The 24,714-nt window shown below is 39.1% G+C and overlaps 1 protein-coding gene across 7 annotated transcripts in view; it reads left to right on the forward strand.

Annotated features, from left to right (window-relative positions):
• The window catches only part of ATRX (ATRX, chromatin remodeler), a 325,591-nt gene that overhangs the window by 58,506 nt on the left and 242,371 nt on the right, over positions 1 to 24,714 (forward strand). For all 7 annotated transcript variants that reach the window (XM_003800455.3, XM_023519447.1, XM_023519446.1 and 4 more), the window contains one exon: positions 6,227 to 6,339. In XM_003800455.3, the coding sequence (XP_003800503.1) occupies positions 6,227 to 6,339 (113 nt within the window). The remainder of the gene's footprint in view (positions 1 to 6,226; positions 6,340 to 24,714) is intronic.

The raw sequence follows: 24,714 nt of genomic DNA on the forward strand, positions 1-24,714 counted from the left end.
CCTCCCAGGTAGCTGGGACTACAGGCACCCGCCACAATTCCTGGCTATTTTTTTTGCAGTTGCCACTGCTGTTTTAGTTGGCCAAGCCCAGTTTCAAACCTGTCACTCTCAGTATATGAGGCTGGCACCTTACACACTGAGCCACAGGCACCGCCTTGTCCTGGCTGGGCGTGGTGGCTCATGCCTGTAATCCCAGTACTCTGGGAGGCTGAGGTGGGTGGCTTGTCTGAGCAACCTGAGGCAGAGCAAGACTAAGTCTCTTAAAAATAGTTGGGTGTTGTGGGGGAGTGCCTATATTCCCAGCTACTCGAGGGGCTGAGGCAAGAGAATCACTTGAGCCCAAGAGTTTGATGATGCTGTAAGCTATGATGCCACATCATTCTACCAGGGACAACAAAGTGAGACTCTATCTCAAAAAAATAAATAAATAAATAAATAAATAAAAAGAGAAAGAAAATATATTCTAGAATTAGGTAGTGATGTTTGCACAGCACTGTGAATTTACTTTAAAAAAAAAAAAAAAAAAAAACAACTTTGAACCGTGCACCAGTGATTCCATTTGAACCAGTGCATGGTTCAAAGTTTTTTTTTTTTTTTTTTTTAAAGTAAATTCACAGTGCTGTGCAAACATCACTATATAATTCTAGAATATATTTTCTTTCTCTTTTTTTTTTCTTGAGATAGAGTCTCTCTTTGTTGTCCCTGGTAGAATGATGTGGCATCATAGCTTACAGCATCATCAAACTCTTGGGCTCAAGTGATTATCTTGCCTCAGCCCCTCGAGTAGCTGGGAGTATAGGCACTCCCCCACAACACCCAACTATTTTTAAGAGACTTAGTCTTGCTCTGCCTCAGGTTACTGAGACAAGCCACCCACCTCGGCCTCCCAGAATACTGGGATTACAGGCATGAGCCACCACACTCAGGCTTCTAGAATATATTTTCAACCTTGAAAAGATACTCTATATATTTCCAATTCCCATCCCCCACCCTGTAGCTACTAATCTCTTGCTGCCTTTATGGAGTTGCCTATTCTGGACCTTTTATTTATATAAAGGGAATTATAAAGTATATGTTGTGTTGGTGCTGACCTTCTTAGCAAAATTTTTTTAGCATAATGTTTTGAAAGGGTCATCCATGTTTTATCATGTATCAGTATTTCATTACTTTTTATTCAGGTGTATTATTCCATGAATATTCTACATTTTGTTTCTCAGTTGAACATTTGGTTGGTTTCCACTTTTTTGGCTATTACCGATAATGTTGCTGTGCATATTTTATATGTATATTTATTTTGTCTGTGGGCATATGGCTTCATTTCCCTTCAGCATCTATCTAGAAATAGAACTGCTGGGTCATTTGGTAACTGTTTAACTTTTTGAGTAACTACCAACATGTTTTTCATGGTGTCTTTTACCATTTTATATTTCTACTAGCAATGTATGTGAGTTTCAGTTTCTTCATATCCTTGCCAACACTTATTATATTCACTGTTATTATTATAAATGCATTATTATTTCTTCATCCTATTAAGTGTAAAATGGTTCCTTGTTGTGGTTTTTATTTAAATCTCTCTAATGACTAATGATCTTGAGTAGTTTTTCACGTGTTTATTGGTCATTTGTATATCATCTTTGGAGAAATGCATATCTCCAAGTCCCTTGTTCATTTTAAAATTGAGTTGTCTTTTTTTATTTACTTTGGATTAATAGGCAGATACATATAATTAGGTTACATTGTTTACATTTATAAGGTAAAGTCAGAGTTGTAGTTGTGTGCCATTTAGCCATAGGTTGTATGGATTAGGTGGGAACTTACCAAACCTGCTCCCTCCCGTCTCCCTTCTTAAATTTAATCAAATTTTTTCAGCTTAGTGCCTATAGCTCCAGCAGCTAAGGCACCAGCCACATACACCAGAACTGGTGGGTTCGAATCTAACCTGGGCCTGCCAAACAGTAACCAAAAAATAGCCAGGCGTTGTTGCGGGTGCCTGTAGTCCCAGCTACTTGGAAGGCAAAGGTAAGAGAATCACTTAAGCCCAGGAGTTGGAGGTTGCTGTGAGCTGTGATGCAATGGCACTCTACCTAGGACAACAGCTTGAGGCTATGTCTCAAAAAAAATTAATCAAGTTTTTTATCTTATGTGTGTCTGTTGTTGTTAATCTGTGAGTTTCAACTTAGTATTGAGTACATGAACTGCTTGATTTTCCATTCCTGTGATACTTAGGAGAGTGTTCTCCAAATCCATCCAAGTTGTAACAGATGATACAGAACCTCCATCTCTTTTTATTGTTTAATTGTAAGAATTCTTTATATATTTTGGTTATTATAGCCTTATGACATATATGATTTGAAAGTAGCTTTCTCCCATTGGGCGGATTGTCTTTTCACTTTTTTTTTTTTTTTTTTTTTTGAAAAAAAGCCTCAAGCTGTCCCCCTAGGTAGAGTGCCGTGGCATTACAGCTCACAGCAACCTCCAACTCCTGGGCTCAAGCGAGTCTCCTGCCTCCGCCTCCCAAGTAGCTGGGACCACAGGCGCCCGCCACAACGCCCGGCTATTTTTTGGTTGCAGCCGTCATTGTTGTTTGGTGGGTCCGGGCTGGGGATTTGAACCCGCCACCTTAGGTGTATGTGGCTGGCGCCTTAGCCGTTTGAGCTATAGGCGCCGAGCCTGTCTTTTCACTTTTTTGATTATGTTCTTTGATGTGCAAAAGTTTTGAATTTTGATGGAGTCAGATGTATCTATTATCTCTCTTGCAGTTAAGTTTAGGAAATTTTCTTTCATTAAAATGGGGTAAATGTTTACTTTCTGCATTTATACCTTTAATTCCTTAATAACTCTTTTGTATTATAGATGTGCCTATTATATTACTTAACAGTTTATGCTATAAAATTTAGTTATATAAATATTTCCCTGAGAGACTGAGCCCTTCTGATTCCTGTTCTATGTTTTATTTATCTTTATATTAGTCAGTTATCCTGTGCCAAGCAGAGGATAGTACTGCTGAAGCCTTCCAGATAATAAGTGCTTAGTAAATATATCTGATAGATTATGGAATTATTTTTTTCTGCTACAGTTTTTTTTCCTTAATTTTAGATTATTGTGGGAGTATGTATGTTTGGTTACATAGTTTTCTTTTCTAAGGTTGAAGTCAGAGTTAGAGGGGTGTTTTTCACCCAGAAAGTATGAAATATACCCATACAGTATATCTGTTTGTTACTGGACGAAGAAGAGTCCTGCTGCCTGTCACTGTTAGCCAATATGCAGAGACAGAGATATGTCCATCAACTTTGTCAGAAGGTCAGGATTCTGGAGAATAGTGAGAGTAGCCTCTCCAAGACAGTTGTGGTATTCCATTTCTAACATTGCAGTTTTATACATTTGAGTTCAAAGTAAAGACCATGTTAACCCTTATCTTAAATAATAATTGGCTGAACCCATGATCCATAGTAAACGATAATCAATATAACGTATGATTCAAAATAACATTCCAATTCAAAAGTTATTCTCCTAAATCAACCACCTAAACTGCTCAAAGATAGGCAACTTCAGGGTGGGAGCTAAATTTAGAAAATAGTAGGAATGGGAGACAGGGGTTGAAGGCTCAGGCAGGGCCTAAAATGACCAGACCAAGCTGTATCATGTCTGCCCCAGTTTGACATATAGTTATTCTCACTATATGTGCTTTCATGTCAGAATTTACCCATCCCTTTTCTCCCTACCACTTGAATTTCTTTAAATTTAGTTTCTATATAATCAAATGGGTTTTGATCAACTTGTTCCAATTTAATATTGAATACATGTGGTTGTTTTTCCATTCTTGTGATACTTAGGAGAATGTTCTCCAGTTCCATCTAGGCTGCTATAAAAGATATTAGATATATCTTTTTATGGCTGAATAATATTTCATGGTATACATATACCATAATTTATTAATCCATTCATGTGTTGAACGGCAGTGGGTTGTTTGCACATCTTTCTGATTGTGAATCATGCTTCTATAAACATTTGATTGCAAGTGTCTTTATGATAAAGCATCTTTTTTTCCTTTGGGTAAATACTTAGTAGTGGGAATGTGGGATCAAATGGTAGATCTACTTTTAATTCTTTGAGGAATCACTATACTGTTCTCCATTGAGGCTGCATTAGTTTGCAGTCTCACCAATAGCATATGAGTATTCCTTTCCACATCCACATCAGTATCTGTTGCTTTGGGACTTTATGATGTGAGCAATTCTCACTGAGGTTAGGTAATATCTCATTATGGTTTTGATTTTCATTTCCCTGATGATTAGAGATGGTGAACATTTTTTCATTTGTTTGTTGGCTATTCATTTATCTTTGAGGGAAACATTTCTGTTCATGTTTCTTGCCTAGTTTTTAATGGAGTTGTTTGAGCTTTTCTTGTTGATTTGCTTGAGTTCTTTGTAGATTCTGGTTATCATACCTTTGTAGGGTGTGTCTCATATAAATATCTTCCCCTAGTTCTGTGTGTTGTCTGTTTGCTTTGTTGATATGTCTTGGCTGTGCAGAAATGTTCTAGCTTGATCTGGTCCCTTGATCCTGTCCCTTTTTTCTTGCAGCAGTTGCCATTGGGATCTTCTTAATAAATTCTTTCCCTAGGCCAATATCTTTAAGAGTTTTTCTTATACTTTCTTCTAGAATTTTTATAGTTTCATGTTTTAGGTTGAAATATTTTATCTATCATGAGTTAATTTTTGTCAGTGGTGAGAGGTGCAGGTCCTGTTCCAGTCTTTTACATGTGGCTGTTCAGTTCTCTCAGCACCACTTATTGAATTACGGATTCTTTTGCCCAGTGTGTGCTTTTTTTGTTTGTTTTGTTGAAGATCATGTGGCTATATGTGTTTGGTTTCATCTCTATTTTTGGTCTCCCCTTTTTTGGATGTTGGCAAGTTTAAATCTTTCTTGAAAATGTGATCTATGTATATATTTTGGTTTCTAAGACTTTTCCTATTATAGGGTACATACAAGTGAGAGGAAATGGTAACTAAAGTGCTTGATGGTAAGATGACAAGATATGTACAAGGTCCAGCTGTTGATTGTGGAGGAAGGATGGATATAAATTTAAAGAATGGATATTCATTTAAATATGAATATCTTCTTGCCTTTTAATCTCCCTAAATTTGCCCCTCCCCTTTCCTCTCTTCCCTTCCCTTTCCTCCCCTCCCCTTCCCTCCTTTCCCTTCCCCTGTTCTCCTCTCCCTTTCTTTCTTCCCCTTCCCTCTTCCCCCTTCCCTTCTCCCTCACTTTCTGCCTCTCCTTCCCTATTCACCTTCCTTCTTTTTCCCCCTTCCCTACTCTTCCCCCTTCCCCTTTCCTTTCTCCTTTCCTCTCCAGACAGAGTCTCATTCTGTTGCCTAGGCTAGAATGCCGTGGCATCAGTTTAGATCACGACAACCTCAAACTCCTGGGTTCAAGTGATCCATGATACTCCTGCCTCTGTCTCTTGAACACTCAGGAGCATAGGTGTCTGCCAAAACACCCTGCTAATTTTCTATTAGCCATTGCTCAGGCTGGTCTCAAACTCCTGAGCTCAAGCAATCTCCCTGCCTTGGCCTCTCAGAGTGTTAGATTTATAGACATGAGCCATTGCGCCTGGCCATGTGGTTTTAAAAAAATCTTTTATGGTTTATTATTTCTTAAAAATTAGGTTAAAGTTAGTATTTTGTGATACATCTTAAATATAAGGTTCCCCCCCCATTGCCATTCATAAAGGAAGATAGGAAATTGTAATTGAATGGACCTTTATTTACAAAATATTTACTATAAAATTTTACAGAGAGGCAGCCAGCATGTAGAGACAATTTTGTAAAATTTTTCAGTGAATATTTTATAAATAAAGGTACATTTAGCCATAATTTCACATTTTTTCCTATATATGGTGACTTTTGGGACACCCTGTAATTTAACACAAAGTTTAACATCACAGTACATTGAAAGATCTCAGTATCTTGAAAACGTGTAGTGGGCAGTATCAAGCTTTTTTCTGAAATGATATTTTGATCCTAGGTAGTGTACAGGGAGGTTGTGTTACTCGTATTTTTATATCCTCAGTTAAATAAAATTCATTTTGCTTTTATTATGCCTACTCTCTGAAGACTTACAGTATATTCAGGTTTTTAATTTGTTAGAGCTTTACAAATTTAATTAAGTAACATACATGACAGGCTAATTAAGGGAGTTCTTTAAATTTTTGTTTTAATAGTGAAAGCAAATTGAATACATTGGTGCAGAAGCTTCATGACTTCCTTGCGCACTCATCAGAAGAATCTGAAGAAACAAGTTCTCCTCCACGACTTGCTATGAATCAAAACACAGGTAAATTGAAAAGGAATGTGCTGTATTTTATAGTCTTTTTTTTTCAATTATTCTTTAGGGGGAGCAGTTATTAGAGGTTTTCAGTTTGTGGAAAATGACAGATTAGCAGGCTTCATAGAAGCCCCATTGTCTTTGCTGGTATTTGATATATGAGACTTTTATTTTGGTAAGTAGAAGTATAAGTTTGTATTTTTTTTTTTTTTTGAGACAGAGCCTCAAGCTGTTCCCCTGGGTAGAGTGCCATAGCATCACAGCTCACAGCAACGTCCAACTCCTGGGCTCAAGCGAGTCTCCTGCCTCAACCTCCCAAGTAGCTGGGCCCACAGGCACCCACCACAATGCCCAGCTATTTTTTGGTTGCAGCTGTCATTGTTGTTTGGCAGGTCTGGGCTAGATTTGAACCCGCCACCTTAGGTGTATGTGGCTGGCGCCCTAGCCACCTGAGCCACAGGCGCCAAGCCATAAGTTTGTATTGTTATAAGAACTTAAAGAAGGAAGCACGATGGAAAAGTAAATGAAAATGTTTTATAGGCTGGGCGTGGTGGCTCACGGCTATAATTCTAGCATTCTGGGAGGCTGAGGTGAGTGGATTGCTTGAGCTCAGGAGTTTGAGAACAGACTAAGCAAAGGTGAGATCCTATCTCTAACTAAAAGAAATAGCAAAACTGAGGCAAGAGGATTGATTGAGCCTGAGTTGGAGGTTGCTGTGAGCTATGATACCACAGCACTCTACCCAGGGCAACAGCTTGAGACTCTATCTCAAACAAACAAACAAATGAAAAAATACAAAAGGCTTGGCACCCGTTGCACAGTGGTTATGGTGCTAGCCACATATACTGAGGATGGCAGATTTGAACCTGGCCTGGGTCAGCTAAACAACAATGACAACTGCAACAAAAAATAGCCAGGTGTTGTGGTGGGGCGCCTGCTACTTGGGAGGCTAAGGCAAGAGAATCACTTAAGCCCAAGAGTTAGAGGTTGCTGTTAGCTGTGACACCATGGAACTCTACTGAGGGCGACATAGTGAGACTGTCTCAAAAAAAAAAAAAAAAGGCTTAGCACCCGGAACTCAGTTGTTAGGGCACCAGCCACATGCACCAGGGATGGTGGGTTTGAACCCGACCATGGCCTGCTAAACAACAATGACAACAACAATAAAAATACCCAGGTGTTGTGGTGGGTACCTGTAGTCCCAGTTACTCGGGAGGCTAAGGCAAGATAATTGCTTAAGCCCAAGAGTTTGAGGTTGCTGTGAACTGTGATGCCACGGCACTCTACCGAGGGTGACATAATGAGACTCTGTCTCAAAAAAAACTGTTTTATATTTTATTGAATGGCTGATGATGTTGACGGTAAAAAATACATAGTATTAAAACAGGCAGGAGTAGTATAGAAATATATTATCCTAGCATTTAACTCTTAGGAGTTACATTTTTATGTTCTGCTGAGTAGATTAGGTACATTTGCTTTTTTATTAAAACACTTAACACCTGGGTGGCGCCTGTGGCTCAAAAGAGTAGGGCGCTGGCCCCAAATGCTGGAGGTGGCTGGTTTAAACCCAGCCCTGGCCAAAAACTGCAAACAAAACAAAATAAAACAACAACAAAAAAAAAAACACTTAACACCTCCTGTCTTCATCTTCCCCCTCTCTGAAACATCTTGTATCATGTGGCAATTAACATTTTTCAGGTTTTTATGGGTAGATATAATATACACACACACACACGATATGTACAAAAGGCATAAATATTAGATCACAGCGAAAAGTTCAACCATATATATGTATATAGTTAAAGTTCTAGAAGGAGAAAAGAGAAGGAATGGGTCAGATGCCACATTTGAAGAAATATTGGCTTAGCATTTTCTAAAAAGTGATAAAAGACATTAAGCCCCATATTCAAGAAGTTTTGTGAACCCCAAGCAGGATTAATACAAAGAAAACTACAAGTAGGAATATTCCTAATTGAACTTTTCCTAAAAGATAAAGAATAAGAGAAAAATCTTGAAAGTAGCTGGGGAAAGAAAAGATGTTATATTTCCAGAAGAACTAAAGGAACAAAGTAACACTGACGGTTCATTTAACAACAGAATTGTTAGAAAGCAGATGACTATGGAATGATAGCAATGAAATGATTTATTTAATATGCCAAATAAACAATACAGTGACAAGGCCAGCCATGGTGGCTCATGCCTATAATTCTAGCACTCTGCAAGGCTGAGGCAGGAGGATTGCTCAATCTCAGGAGTTTGAGACCCCTGAGCAAGAGTGAGACCCTGTCTCTACAAAAAATAGAAAAATTAGCTTGAGTAAGAGTGAGACCTCCTTTGTACTAAAAGTAGAAAATTAGCCAGGTGTTGTTGCAAACACCTGTAGTCTCAGCTCCTTGGGAGGCTGAGGCAGGAAGATTGCATGAACCAGGAGTTTGAAATTGCTATGAGCTAGGCTGACGCCATGGCACTCTAGTCTGGGCAACAGAGTGAGACTCTGTCTCAAAAAATATACATATATGGTCTTGTATCACATAATGATGAGGATGTGTTTTGAGAATTGCATCACTGAGTGATTTTTATTTTTAAATGACTATTGCTCTTCTGTCTAGGTTGGAGTAAAAACTTTTAATTATAGCTCTGTAGTTTCAAACTCCTGGGCTCAAGTGATCCTCCCATACTGACTTCCCTAAGTGCTGGGGTTATAGTTGTGAGCCACTGTGCCAGGCTCATGGAGTGATTTTGTCGTGCAAATATCATGGAGTGTACTTATTCACACCTAGATGGTATAACCCATTACATACCTGTATAGCATGTTACTGTATTGAGTACTGTAGATGATTAGAACACAATAAGTATTTATTTGTGTATCTAAATACATCTAAGCAGAAAAGGTACAGTAAAAATGCAGTATTATCTCATGGGACCATGGTCACATTACAGTTCGTTGTTGACTGGAATGTCTTTATATGGTGTATGACTGTGATTGCCACCATAGAACTCTTTATTCAGGAAAAACATCCTCCAGAAATGAGGGATGGAATAAAGACATATCCAGACAAACAAAACAGCAGACCTATGCTAGAGGAAATTAAAGGTTTTCTGATATCACAAGGAAAATAATTTGAAATGGCAACACCAAAATACAGGAAGTAGTGAATAATTATGGGAAGGGTAAGTAGGTAAGTAAAACTAAATACATGCTGTTTTCTAATCCACAGTCTTTATTTTTACTTCATTAATTGCCCCAATAATATGTTTATAGGAAAATCTTTTTCTCTTAAGTCCAGAAGATGTCATGTCTAAAAAGACTAAAGTCTTTTTAAAATCTGAAGCCATTTCTCTGTCTGTTGGGACTATGACATTTTTGAAATGTACAAGTTACTTTATTGAATAGCCCTCAATGTAGATTGTCTGTTTAGTTAAGATTAGATTTATATGTTTTTTGGCATGGACACTTGTCGGTGGTTGCTACTTACTGGGGCCAGGGACTGGCCATGTCTCTGCCCCTGGCTTATCTAGCTGTGTTTTGGACTTAAACGGCCTTGCTATCTAGCTCAGGAACAATTGCTCTTAGGTGCCTCAGGGCTATTTGCTTTAGCAAAAGAGAGAGAGAGAGAGGATAAACAGTCTGAAGGAGAAGCAATCTTAGAAGAATAGATCTTAGCAGTCTTTAGCAGAGATTAGTAATCTTTAGCAGAGAGACACCGTGCTGGTGTTCTGCAAGCAGAAGTGACAGTCAGAGTAAGCAGGTCCATGGAATGAGCTCACCCCCGACTGCCTTCTCCTCCAGCCTTTTATGGAGCTGATCTGTGGCTCTTACCACCACGGGTGTAGAGACTGCCAATTCATTAATGCTCTTGTCTCAGGAGCTCTCATGTTTGTTAAGAGAGCTAAATCCCTCCTCATGTCCTTTTCACCAAGGTGTTCCATTATCAAGTTAGACAGGTTTTACTTATAACTAACTCCTCCTAGCCATAGGCTATACTGGATGCTACAGATACTAGGTAAAATGGTGTTATTAGTGAACATATCACAGGCCACTTAATATGTTTTGTTCCTTTTTTTTTAAGGGATGTTAAGTTAGACTATTTGGTTGTCATTTTTGCTAGATTAATGTACTATAAAGTTATATTTTAATCATTTATAACTAATAAGTAATTGAGATTACTTAGGTGTTCTTTTTAATCATCAAAAGTTAACTAAATATATTTTCTATTGCAAATGACAACAAATTTAGCAGCTTAAAAATTTATTACCTCACAGTTCTGTAGGTCAGCAAGCCAGTGGGCTTTTCTGGGGTTTGCTCAACATATGGCAAGGTCAAAGTGAAGGTGTCAGTGGGACTATGTTCCTCTCTGGAGGCTCTGTGGAAAAATTTATTTCCAAACTCATTCAAATTGTTGGCAGAATCCTTGTGATTGTAGGTCTGAGGTCCCTGTTTCTCATTATTGACCCAGGGTCCTTTCTCTCAGCTCCTTTTAGCTATCCTCAGCTATCCTCACTTATTCTCACATGACCCCCATTCTGTCTTCAAAGCCAACAACAGCAGAAACACATTGTCTTTCTCATGCCTTGAATCTCTCTTACATACCTTTTAATTGTTGCTTCTGCTGGAGAAATTTTTCTGTTTTTAAGGATTCATGTGATTAGATTAGGCTCCCATCCCTCTCACCTCTTCCTGATAATCTCTAATTTTTAAAGTCAGCTATGTCATATTACATAACACATTTATGAGAGTGATACTTCATCACATAGACAGGTTCTTGGAATTAGGATTAGGGGTGTGTAATCTTGTGGTCCATTCCTAGAAATGCTATCACAGTGTCCATTCAGTGTTCTGGTTAAATGATTTATTATTTGGGGTTCAAAAATGGTGATATTCTGATCTGTCATTCCTTCTATGTTTCTTAGTTGATCCAGTTCTGTCAGGGAGGTGTTTAAGTTCTACCTTCCCTATTTATTATATACTGATACTCTGTTTTCCATGAATATTCTCTTACTATCATTACTTATTTTGGTGCTCAAATTATACCAGCTTTGGCCTATGAGAGCCCCATCTGAATGGCTCCTCCTGACCTTTTTAAAAGTTCTTACTATTTCTTAAACATTTATTGTACTTTCTGCTTCCACAAGATGTCGAAGGCTTGCTTTCAACTGTCCCTCAACCCTGAAATGACTTATTTCTCCTAGGAGTTCTGATTCCTTTTAGGGGGATATGGTACATAATCTGCTCATTCCCACCAGGATATCCACCAGTATATCTTTGCTTCCAGGCTGTTTCAAGAGAAACCAACACCAATATATGTGTTCTGTTTTCATGAATTGATACTGATATTTTCTTTTTGTTTTTGATGTTGATATTTTCAGTTCTGTTTTGATGCCACAGACTTCATCTACTCTTCTCCTTTCCATAGTTTTAACTTCTTTCTCCTACAGAAAGAAACTTAGCTCCTTAGTTTATGTATTCATTTGCCTAGTCCTCATCATACACATAAAGTTTCACAATAGCCGCCCTACCATTACATTGAAGAAACGTAACTAGAGTTCAATATTTGTTGAAAGTTCTTTTCATCTTTAAAATGAAGTTATATTGTCAGAGTCCTGTGTTCATTAGTTAGTTTAGTTCTTCTGGTACTGGAAGACTAAATTATCACATAGCAATTCCAGTTATAAACTCTGGGCAACATACTGAAAGAAATAGATGTTGACTGACAAAAACTAACTGGAGGTGAGTCAACCAACAGAAGAAGGACATGACAGTTGCTGAATTCCTCATCGTTAAGCCTTTTTACCTCAGAGAAGGATCTAATTAGCTCTATCTGTGGCAGTTAAGATGGAATAAAAACCTGCATTCTTATTGGATATGGTATAAAGGGAAAAATTCAGGTAGACCATGGCAGCTGTAAAGTAAATGGGGAGATGCCATCTAGAAGAGAACCACAGAATGGGAGTCCCAAATTCTGCAAACAAACAACAAAGCAAAAACCTTCTACCTATAGCACTGGCTATATTACTTAAGTTTAGCTGAGATTCCTGGCGGCCTGGTTAGGGCTGAAAGATCAGAACAAAACTTACAGTTGTTTCCTACTATAGGATAGACAGTTTGGAATTTAATTTTAGGTAAGTTAACTATTTGTTGTAACAAAAGTGTCAGCTTCTTTGGAGGTGACTACATAATAATAGAGTGTCTTCATTGTATCTGACACAACAGATGAAGAAAGGAAATGTGACCTATGCTCAAAAGGAAAAGGGATCAATGGTGACCCAGCTATTATCATAACCATGTTGAAGTACAAAAAGGCAAATAAAACTGTTAATGATGAATAGACAGGAAATAAGAAAAAGTTTGAAATTCCAGAACCGAAAAATTTATTTTCTGAATAATCAATCATTGTATATATTTTAACATGGAACATTTGAGGTAGCTGAAGGATCAGTGAAATTGATAGGCCAGTAAACCAATAGAAATTGTATGATCTGATAACAGAAAAAATTGAAAAATATACAGAACAATTTGTTCATCAAATCCTTTCCCCAGTAAACAATTAGTTCTAAAACTAGATTAGGCATCAATGAAACACATATCAAGGAGAATGTCTAAGCCATTCTCAAGTCCTTTTACTCAGAAAAAAAGGACTCAGTAGAAACTGAGTTGGCTTAGTGTCTTGTAGTTGTTCGTATACTAATGTTGAATATATTTGGTAGGTTTTTACTTAAGTATTTCATTTGGGGTGCTTATTTATTTTATTTTTTTTAGGATGCTGTTAAAATCTGCCTTATACTTGTTTGGGGAAAGGAATACTACACTTTTAGTCAATGAAGAGAAATATTTTTATAGTATCCTTTTATTTCTAATACCTATTATGCCATGTATTCATAGAGAAAGTTGCCAGGAGCTCAGGGAGGTGCCTTTCGATTGAATGTGACAAAGATTGCTATGCCTATTATGCCATGAATTCATGGGGAATAGGTTCCAGCATTATATGCTCCTGCTCAACTGGTTTTCTTGGTTCTCCTGTGTCCTATGCTGTATACCTGTTATGCCATGAATTCATAAGGAATGGTTTCCAGGATCTCAGGTTCCTTTCCATTGCTTCTCACAAAGTGTACTTCTCTGAGTGGAGCAAGCTAGCTCTTCAGTTGAAGCCAGGTACTTTTCTCTTTTGGCTTCCGTTTTCTTTTAATTTTTTTTTGAAATTTTCATTAAATCATAGCTGTGTACATTAATGCAATCATGGAGTACAATGTGCTGGTTTTATATACAATTTGAAATATTTTCATCAAACTGGTTCACAGGGAGGCACCTGTTTCTGAGTGGGTAGGGCGCCAGCTCCATATACGGAGGGTGGTGGGTTCAAACCCAGCCCCGGCCAAATTGCAACAAAAAATAGCCAGGCCTTGTGGCGGGTGCCTGTAGTCCCAGCTACTCAGGAGGCTGAGGCAAGAGAATCGCCTGGGCCCAGGAGTTGGAGGTTGCTGTGAGCTGTGTTTTGCCACGGCCCTCTACCGAGGGTGATGTAGTGAGACTCTTATCTCTTAAAAACAAAACAAAACAAACAAAAACCAAAACAAAAACCAAAACAAAACTGATTCACATAGCCTATACGGCATTTTCTTAGTTATTGTGTTAAGACATTTATATTCTATATTTAGTAAATTTCACATGTACCCTTGTAAGATGCACCAATTACCCTCCTGCCACCCATCCTCCCCCGATCCCTCCCCACTCTCTCCCCTTTCCCCATATTCTTGGGCTATAATTGGGTTATAGTTTTTATATGAAAGCTATAAATTGGTTTCCTAGTAGGGCGGAGTACATTGGATACATTTTCTTCCATTCTTGAGATACTTTGCTGAGAAGAGTATGTTCCAGCTCCATCCATGTAAACATGAAGGAGGTAAAATCTCCATCTTTCTTTACGGCTGCATAATATTCCATAGTGTACATATACCACAATTTATTAATTCATTTGTGGATCTATGGGCACTTGGGCTTCTTCCATGACTTAGCAATTATGAATTGGGCTGCAATAAACATTCTGGCACAAATATCTTTGTTATAATGATTTATGGTCTTCTGGATATATACCTAGTAGAGGATTTGTGGGATTGAATGGCAGGTCTATTTTTAGATCCCTAAGTGTTCTTCAAACATCTTTCCAAAAGGAATGTATTAATTTGCATTCCTACCAGCAGTGTAGAAATGTTCCGTTTTCTCTACATCCATGCAAACATCTATGGTTTTGGGATTTTGTGATGTGGGCTAATTTTACTGGAGTTAGATGATAGCTCAAAGTAGTTTTGACTTGCATTTCTCTGATGATTAAGGATGGTGAGCTTATTTTCATATGTCTGTAGGCTGTGTACCTGTCTTCTTCAGAGAAGTTTCTCTTCAAGTCCCTTGCGTACCCTGAGATGTGATCACTTGTTCTTTTCTTGCTATAATATGTTTGAGTTCTCTATGGATTCTGGTTATTTCTCTCTGGTCCCTTTGTTAGAGACATAACCTGCAAATGTCTTCTCCCATTCTGAGGGATGTCTGCTTGCTTTACTTACTGTGTTCTTGGCTGTGCAGAAGCTTTTGAGTTTGATCAGGTCCTAGGAGTTGTATTTTTGGTGTTGCTTCAATTGCCCAGGGGGTCCTCCTCATAAAAGGTTCTCCCAGGCTGATTTCTTCAAGAGTTTTCCCTGCACTTTTTCTAGTATTTTTATAGTTTCATGTCTTAAGTTTAAATCTTTAAATCTGTGAGAGTCTATCTTTAATGGTGAAAGGTGTGGGTCCAGTTTCAGTCTTCTACAGGTTGCCAGCCAGTTCACCCAGCACCATTCGTTAAATAGGGAGTCTTTTTCCTATTGAATGTTCTTGATTAGCTTGTCAAAGATCAAATGACGGTAAGTAGCTGGGTTCATCTCTTGGTTCTCTATTCTTTTCCATACATCTAATCTCTGTTTTTGTGCTAGTACCTTGCTGTTTTGATCACTATTGATTTTAAGTAGAGTCTGAGGTCTGGTAGCATGATTCCTCCTGCTTTGTTTTTATTTCTGAGTAATGTCTTGGCTGTTCGACATTTTTCTGATTCTATATAAAATGAAGTAATGCTTTTTTGAGATTGTTAAAGTATGACAGTGGAGCTTTAATAGGGATTGCATTATAATTGTATACTGCTTTGGGTAGTCTGGACATTTTAACAATGTTAATTCTTCCCAGCCGTGAGCATGGTATGTTTTTCCATTTGTTAACATCTTCAGCTATTTCGTTTCTTAGAGTTTCATAGTTCTCTTTATAGAGATCTTTCATATACTTTGGTAGGTAAACTCTAATATTTCATCTTCTTTGGCACTACTGTGAATGGAATAGAGTCCTTGACTGTTTTTTCAGCATGACTATTGTTGGTATATATAAAGGCTCCAGATTTATGAGTGTTGATTTTGTAACCTGAGATGTGGCTGTATTCCTTGATAACGTCTAAGAGTTTTATAGTAGAATCCCTAGGGTATTCCAGATATACAATCATATCATCTGTGAAGAGTGAAAGTTTGATCTCTTCTAACCCTATGTGGATACCCTTTATTGCCTTTTCTTGCCTAATTGAGATGGCTATGACTTCCATTACAATGTTAAAAAGCAGTGGAGACAATGGGCAACCTTTCCTAGTTCCTGATCTGAGTGGAAATGATTTAAATTTAACTCCTTTCCATATGATATTGGCTGTGGGTTTGCTGTAGATGGCCTCTATCAGTTTAAGAAATGTCCCTTCTATACCAATTTTCTTAAGTGTTCTCATCATGAAAGGATGCTGGATATTATCAGAAACTTTTTCTGTATCAATTGAATCATATGGTCTTTGTTTTTTAATTTGTTTATGTGATGAATTCTATTTATAGATTTATGTATATTGAACCGGCCTTGAGACCCTGGGATAAAACCCACTTGGTCGTGGTGTATAATTTGTTTGATGGGTTCATGGATTCTGTTTGCTAGGATCTTATTGAATATTTTTGCATCAGTATTCATTAGTGATACTGGTATATAATTTTATTTTCTTGTTGGGTCTTTTCCAAGTTTGGGGATCAAGGTGATGTTTGCTTCATAGAATTTATTGGGCAGTATTCTTTCTTCTTCTATATTTTGGAAAATGTTGAGTAATATAAGTATCATTTCCTCTTTATTATTTATTTTTTAAGAGACAGAGTCTTACTTTGTCATGCTTGGAAGAGTGCCATGGCATCACAGCTCACAGCAACCTCCAGCTCTTGGGCTTAGGTGATTCTGTTGTCTCAGCCTCTCGAGTAGCTGGGACTACATGTGCCCACACAATGCCCGGCTATTTCCTTGTTGCAGTTTTGCCAGGGCTGGTTGTGAACCCACCACTCTCAGTATATGGGGCTGGTGCCGTGCTCACTGAGCCACAGGCACTATCCACTAGTTCCTCTTTAAATGTTTGGTAGAATTCTGATGTAAAGCCATCTGTTCCCAGGCTTCTCTTTTTAGGGAGATTTTGTATAGTTGATGGGATTTCAGAACTTGATATAGGCTTGTTCAACATTTCCACTTCATTCTGGTAAGTCTTGGAAGGTGGTGTGCTTCCACGTATTGGTCAATTTCCCTCAGATTTTCATATTTCTGAGAGTAAAGTTTATGTAATATTCATTAATATTGATGGTTAGGATTTTCTGAATTTCTGAGGAGTCTGTTGTTATTTTGTCTTTGCCATTTCTGATTGATGAAATTAGAGATTTTTCTGTTTTTTCTGGTTAGGTTAGCCAAAGGTTTATTTTACTGACCTTTCCAAAAAACCAACTTTTTGATTTATTGATCTGTTGTATAATCTTTTTGTTTTCAATTTCATTTAATTATGCTGTAATTTTATTCATTTCTTTTCTTTTGCAGGGTTTGGAATTGGAATGTTCTTCCTTTTCCAATTGCTTGAGATGTCCCATTATGTTGTTAATTTCCTCCTTTTGTTCTCTTGAGGAAGGCCTGCAGTGCTACAAATTTCCGTCTTAGGAATGCCTTTGTGGTATCCCAGAGGTTCTGGTAATTTGTGTCTTCATTATCGTTTTATTCCAAAAATTTGATAATTTCCTGCTTAATGTAGTCTGTGACCCAGCTATTATTCAGCATAAGGTTGTTTAGTTTCCATGTTTTTGTGTGAATATACAGATTCCTGTTGTTATTGAATTCAACTTTTATTCCATGATGGTCTGAGAAGATGCAAGTAATAATTTCTATTCTTTTAAATTTGCTGAGGTTAGACTTGTGACCTAAGATGTGATCAATGTTGGAGGATGTTCCATGGTCTGATGAGAAGAATGTGTATTCAGTTTTGTTAGGATGAAATGTTCTGTAGATGTGTGTTAAATCCAATTGTTGAATAGTTAAGTCTAAAATTTTCGTTGCTTAGCTTTTTTTTGGAGGGTCTATCCAACACTGCCAAAGGGGTGTTAAAATCTCCAACTATTACGGTGCTGGAGGAAATCAAGTTGCTCATGTCAGAGTGTGTCTTATAAATTGAAGCCCTTTCTGGTTGGGTGCATAAGTATTAATAATTGAAATCTCATCATGTTGAGTGTTACCCTTAACAAATATGAAGTGATCATCCTTATTTTTCCTTAGTTTTGTTGGTTTAAAGTCTATTGTATCTGTGAATAAAATTGCAACATCTGCTTTTTTCTTATTTCCATTTTCCTGAAATACAGGTGACCATCCCTTCATCCAATCTATGTTTATCTTTTAAGGTAAGATGATGTTCTTGTATGCAACAGATATCTGGCCTGAGTTTTGGTATCCAATCAGACACCCTGTGCCTTTTTAGGGGACAATTTAAGCCATTCACATTAATTGAGAATATGGACAAGTGTGGTAGAATTTTGGGTATCGAGCTTTTTGAAATTCCAGTGGACATTTTTAATCCTTTCACCACTGTGGAAGTTGGAATTTGATCAAAAGTTTCTGAGTGAGTTTACATTTGTGGTGGAGGATTGTGCTTGTAATTATGGAGGATAGGTCTGAGAATATCCTGGAGAGTTGGTTTAGTTATGGAAAATTTCTTCAACATGTGAATGTCATTAAAGTATTTAATTTCTGCTTTATAAATGAAACTCAGTTTCACTAGATCCTGGGCTTCAACAGAGAGATCTGTCATTCTAATATTATTCTCCTTGTAGGTTATGGTTTTCTTAAGTCTGAGTGCTTGCAGAATTTTATCCCTCATTTAACTTTGGTGAAGCTAATGTGTCTAGGAGCTGTCTTATTTGGGTTGAGTCATGTTAGGGTTCTGAAACTGTTCGCTATCTGAATTTCAGAATCTTTTCACATGTCTGGAAAATTCTCCTTCATTATCTCTTGAAGAAGAGCATCTTTGCCTTTCGAAGCCACCTCATGACCTTTAGGAATTCCTATAAGGCGAATATTAGTTTTCTTTGAATTATTCCAGAGCTCACTGAGAGAATGATGTGTTTTTTGCTCTCCACTTCTCTTCCTCTTTGAGCATTTGGGAGCGTTCAAAACTTTGTCTTCAATGTCAGAAATCCTTTCTTTTGCATGCTCCGTTCTGTTACTGAGGGATTCTACTGTAGTTCTGAGATATTTGAGGGCTGCAAGTTCTTGTCTCAATGTGTCAAAATCTTTGGTGATTTTGTCTTTGAATTCATTGAATTCTTTTTTTTTTTTTTTGAGACAGAGCCTCAAGCTGTCCCCCTGGGTAGAGTGCCGTGGCATTACAGCTCACAGCAACCTCCAACTCCTGGGCTCAAGCGAGTCTCCTGCCTCCGCCTCCCAAGTAGCTGGGACCACAGGCGCCCGCCACAACGCCCAGCTATTTTTTGGTTGCAGCCATCATTGTTGTTTTGGCGGGTCCGGGCTGGGGATTCGAACCTGCCACCTTAGGTGTACGTGGCTGGTGCCTTAGCGGGTTGAGCTATAGGCGCTGAGCCGAATTCATTGAATTCTTAAGACAACTTTGGAAATGCTCCTTGAATTTCTAATTCCAACTTTACCTCCATTCTATTAATCTTGTTTGCAATCCAGATTCCAAATTCAATCTCTGACATCTCAGCCTTTTGTTTATGAATAGAATCTTCACTTGTATCTGCCATGTTGTTCCTTGGCTTATTCATGTTACTGGAGTTTTTCCCCCGATTCTGCCCCATGATTATTTTACACTGTTTGGCTAGATGAGGAGATAAGGTGACATTGGGTTAGGGGCTCTTGATGAAGAGCTGGGACTAGTGTTTGTACCTTTTACTCTAGAGCTTTGCAAAGGACCTATAAGGGGTTACGGCCCGAGACACTGGGGACCTGCTTGGTTTGGTGGGGCTAAGTGGCTCTGTTTTGTTTTCAGCTGGTCTCTGTCCTACCATAGTGAATTAGTTACTCTGGGTTGAAGTCTCAGCTGTGGAGAAATGCCAGCAATTAAGTCACCCCACCCTCCCACGTGGAACAACTGCAAACACAAAATCAAACCTTCCCACAACCACACACCTAGGGTACCACTGTGGATAGTCCTTGGGTGAGTGGCCCAGTTCAAGAGGTCCAAATCAATTGTCCCAATCAGCATTGGTCTCAGGTGGGAGAGTTCAAAAGGTCTCCAGCAACTAGATAGCAGGGGTCTTCTGGCAGCTCGAATATGACTTGTTCTGGTGCTCCATGGAGTCAGATGGACCCCCCCCCCAGCAAATGAATTAGTCTGGGAAAGTTGATGACTCCTTCCCCACCTTGCACTTCTGTCACACCTAGCCACTGGTAACCCTGCAGGGCTATGACCCAATTCCCTCCAATGAGCAGATGCTCCAGGGATTTGTGCCTGCCTGAGTCACAGGGAGATCTATGTCTCAGCCAGGCTGCTGCTCTCTGCACTATCCAGCAGGGGGCGCTGAGGACTGACAACCTTGGGTGCTTAATGGAGGCTGGGGCGGTTCACTCAGTTCCAGCCTTGCCCCTGATTGATGTTGCTGACAGAACAGAACAATTTCACAGAGTTTGTTTCTGTCCCTGCTATATTCCCCTGTGGACCAGATGCTGTTTGAGTTCACAGAAACTGCGACTCAGCCCCGGTCTGTGCCACTGCCCGGAGCTGGTATGTCTGTCTCCGCTGCAGTCTGTGTTAGGGCAGGTGTGAACTTACACTCACCTGTCAGTTCCAGCCTCTGCCCTTTGTCTCAGCTATGGTCCCCTGGGGGCCGGGTGCTTCTTAGGCTCTCTAAAGCAGTCCTTCTGGGAGTATGCTATCTCTGAGCTCACTTGCATATTCTAGTCTTAGGCTCTGCTGTGCCCCACCAAGGCAGGTACTGCCTCAGGCATAGTCTTTATTCATGGGATCTGTGTTTCTGTCCCAGATTTGTTCTGACGTTAGCTGCCACTGGAGAAGATGCCTGGCTTTCTCTGGTTGCTCAGAGAGGCAAGGAGTGTCTCTCCACATTACCCCCAGGGGTGTGAGGACTATTGTTTTCACTACTGCTGCTGCTGCTGTCCTGTGCCACAGGGCACTGACTCTCCCTCTCCCGTACTGTTCCCTCAGCTCACTGTTTTCTCCTTACTCCCATGCCACCGAATCAGCACAGATCAGCAGCAGCCTACGCCCTAGCCACACCTCTGGAGAAAATGCCCCAGAATCTGGACTCCATGGGGGACAGGCTTGCAGACCTTAGGGTGAGAGTGGAAGGGAGTGCTGGGAGTTCATAATAGCAGGTAGGGAATATATACAGTTTTATATAGTGTTATGCCTGGTGGGAGAGTGCCATAGCACGTTCGTTAAGTCCTCTCTAGGGAAGGAGTTCTGGTTTTTAGAGGTTCTTTCCTGTGGGATAAAATAGGAGGTGATCTGAACTCTGCTCAGTTGTTTGTATAGAGCATAGTGCGAGGCATTCTCATGGGGGAGCAGACTCCCATCCACTTGGTGATGGATTTTGTACCTATTGTTTCTTTCCTTGGGGTCGCAGCTTGTCTCAGAAGGGTTGGTGTGTGTTCTTCAACCTTCTCTCTTGGCTCAGCTCCAAACCATTGGCTTACTTGCTAAACTGTTGTCCTTTAACTCTTCTTCTGGATGGGATCCTCTGTGGAAAGCTGTCTCCAGTTGGCCATCTTACATCCACCCTCTGTCTTCCTTTTTTTGATCATTTTCCTTCATACTTTTTTTTTTAAGAAAGAGGAGTTTATTTTATTATTATTATTATTATTGTTTTTTTTGAGACAGCGCCTCAAGCTATTGCCCTGGGTAGAGTGCCATGGTATCACACCTCTCAGCAACCTCCAACTCCTGGGCTCAAATGAGTCTCCTGCCTCAGCATCCCAAGTAGCTGGGACCACAGGTGCCTGCCACAACGCCCCGGCTATTTTTTGGTTGCAGCCATCGTTGTTGTTTGGCAGGCCTGCGCTGGATTTGAACCTGCCACCTCAGGTGTATGTGGCTGGTGCCTTAGCCACTTGAGCCACAGGTGCCGAGCCTCCTTCACACGTTTTCAGGAAGCTATCTGGGCTCTTAGAGTGCTTAGTATGTTCAATATGAACATTAATCCTCTTGGCAAGAATCTTGGCCTGAACTTGTTTGTTTTCAATGCCAATAGCATGTTGGGTAACACTGTAGACTCTTCAAGTTTTGCTGTGGTAACATTTGTGTGACATGCCTTTTTGAACAGTACCTATTCTCTTGATGTCTATAATATCACCTTTCTTGATTTGCATACATGTGGCCAATGGAAGATCTCCATGTGTTTTCTAAAAGGCCCAGTGAACACGTATTGGGTGCTTCTCCTGTGTTCCTTTGTGTTTGTCATTTTGGTGAATTACTGGAAGATGGTATTTCTGGTCAGCTTATTTATTTTAATTATTATTTTGTTTTTCAGAAAGAGTATTACTCTGTTGCCTAGGCTAGAGTGCAAAGGTGTCATCATAGCTCACTATAGCCTCCACTCCTGGACTAAAGGAAGTCTCCTATCTCAGCCTCTCAAGTAGCTGAGGGTACAGGCATGCACCACCATGCCCATCTAATTTTTCAAGTTGTTTTGTAGAGGTGGAGTCTCACTCTTGCCCAGGTTGGTCTCAAACTCCTGGGTTTATGTGATCTTTTCGCTTTGGCCTACCAGAGGGCTGGGATTATAGGTGTGAACTACTGCACCTGGCTGGTGCTATTTTAAATTGTATTATTTTTAAATTTTAGATTTCACTTATTCATTGCAACTGTATAGAAATTCATTGGACTTTTTTATGTTGTCTTGTGAACTTGTTGAACTTATTAGTTCCAGGAGTCTTTTACCCTCCTTTTAGATTCTTTGTAATTTTCTACATAGACAATGATGTTACCTGCAAATAGGGGCAGTTTTATTTCTTCCTTTCTATCTGTGTGCCTTTTAATTCCTTTTCTTGCCTTATTATACTGGCTGGGGCTTCCTGTGTTTTCCAGTATTATATTGAAGGAGAATGATAGCAGACATCCTTTTGGCGTTTCCAGATTTAGTGGGAAAACATTTAGTCTTTCACAGTGAAGTTTGTTTCCCATGTAGTATTGTTGTAAATGTTCTTTATCAAGTTGAGGAAGTTCCCCTCTGTTCCTAGTTAGCTGAGAGTTTTTTTTAAACTGTAATTTTCATTGAGATAATTGTAGATTCACTTGCAGGTCTAACAACTAATACAGAGAGAACTCTTGTACACATTGCCCAGTTTCCCCAAGGGTAACATTTTACAAAACTGTAATATAATAACATAACCAGGATATTGACGTGGATAAAATCTACAGTCTGATTAAGATTTCCTCAATTTTACTTATATGTGTATGTACATGTTTATTACGTTCTGTACAATTTTATTACCTGAACTCATTCATGTATCTACCATAACCATGAAAATACAGAAGTTTTATCACTACAGGACTTCTCATCTTTTTTTTTTTTTTTAAAAAAAATCACATCAATCTCCCTCCTCTAACCTTGCTTGTGTGTAGCACCTGACAACCAATAATATGTTCTCTACTTTGAAAATATTGTTATTTCTTTTCTTTTTTTTTTTTGAGACAGAGCCTTAAGCTTGCCCTCAAGTTGTATTGTGGTGTCACAGCTCACAGGAACCTCCAACTCTTGGGTTTAAGCAATTCTCTTGCCTTAGCCTCCCAAGTAGCTGGGACTACAGGTGCCTGCCACAACGCCTGGCTATTTTTTGGCTGTAGTTGTCATTATTGTTTAGCAGACTTGGGCTGGATTCGAACCTGCCAGCTCTGGTATATGTTGCTGGCACTTTAGGCGCAGAGGTATAGGAGCCAAGCTGAAAATCTTGTTATTTCAAATACGCTACATAAGTGGAGTCATGCAGTAAGTAATCTTTTGTGATGGGGGTTTTGGAGATATCAGTAGTCTTCCTTTTTATTGAAGAATAGTATTCCATGGCATGGATGTGTATAGGTTGAGTATCCCTAATCCAAAATCTGAAATGCAAACGTAAAAGAGGTAAAGTCTCTATTTTTTATTAAGGCTGCATAATATTCCATGGTATACATATTCCACAATTTGTTAATCCATTCATGGGTTTAGGGGTACTGTATACATATTCCACAATTTGTTAATCCATTCGTGGGTTTAGGGGCACTTGGGCTTCATCCATGACTTGGCTGTTATGCATTGAGATGCAATGAACAATCTGGTGCAAATGTCTTTGTTATAAAGTGATTTTTGGTCTTTTGAATATACACCTGGTAGAGGAATTGCAGGATGAAACAGTAGGTCTACTTTTAGATTTCTGAGTATTCTCCATACTTCTTTCCAAAAGGGACGTATTAGCTTGCACTCCCACTAGCAGTGCAGAAGTGTTCCCTTTTCTCCACATCTACTCCAACATCTGGAGTTTTGGGATTTTGTTATGTGAGCCACTCTTACTGGAGTTAGATGATATCTCAAAGTGGTTTTGATTTGCATTTCTCTGATGATTAAAGTTGATGAGCATTTTTTCATGTGTCTGTAGGCTATGTGCCTATCTTTTTCAGAGAGGCTTCTGTTCAGATCCCTTGCCCACAACGAAATGGGATTACTTATTCTTTTTTTTCTTTCTTTTTTTTTCTTTTGAGATAGAGCCTCAAGCTGTCATCCTGGGTAGAGTGCTGTGGCATCACAGCTCACAGCAACCTCCAACTCCTGGGCTTAAGCAGTTGTCTTGCCTCTTGCCTTAGCCTCCTAAGTAGCTGGGAATACAGGCGCTTGCCACAATGCCCGGCTATTTTTTGGTTGTAATTGTCATTGTTTGGCAGGCGTGGGCTGGATTTGAACCCTCCATCTCTGGTGTATGTGCCTGGCACCTTATCCTCTTGAGCTACAGATGCTGAGCCTGTTCTTTCTTTCTTTCTTTTTTTTTTTTTTTTTTTTACATAAAAATGAGGTTTAGAAAAATCAAGTGACTTTCCA

This window comes from Otolemur garnettii, unplaced genomic scaffold, assembly GCF_000181295.1.
Source record: "Otolemur garnettii isolate 467f Iridium unplaced genomic scaffold, OtoGar3 scaffold00175, whole genome shotgun sequence".
NCBI lineage: Eukaryota > Metazoa > Chordata > Mammalia > Primates > Galagidae > Otolemur > Otolemur garnettii.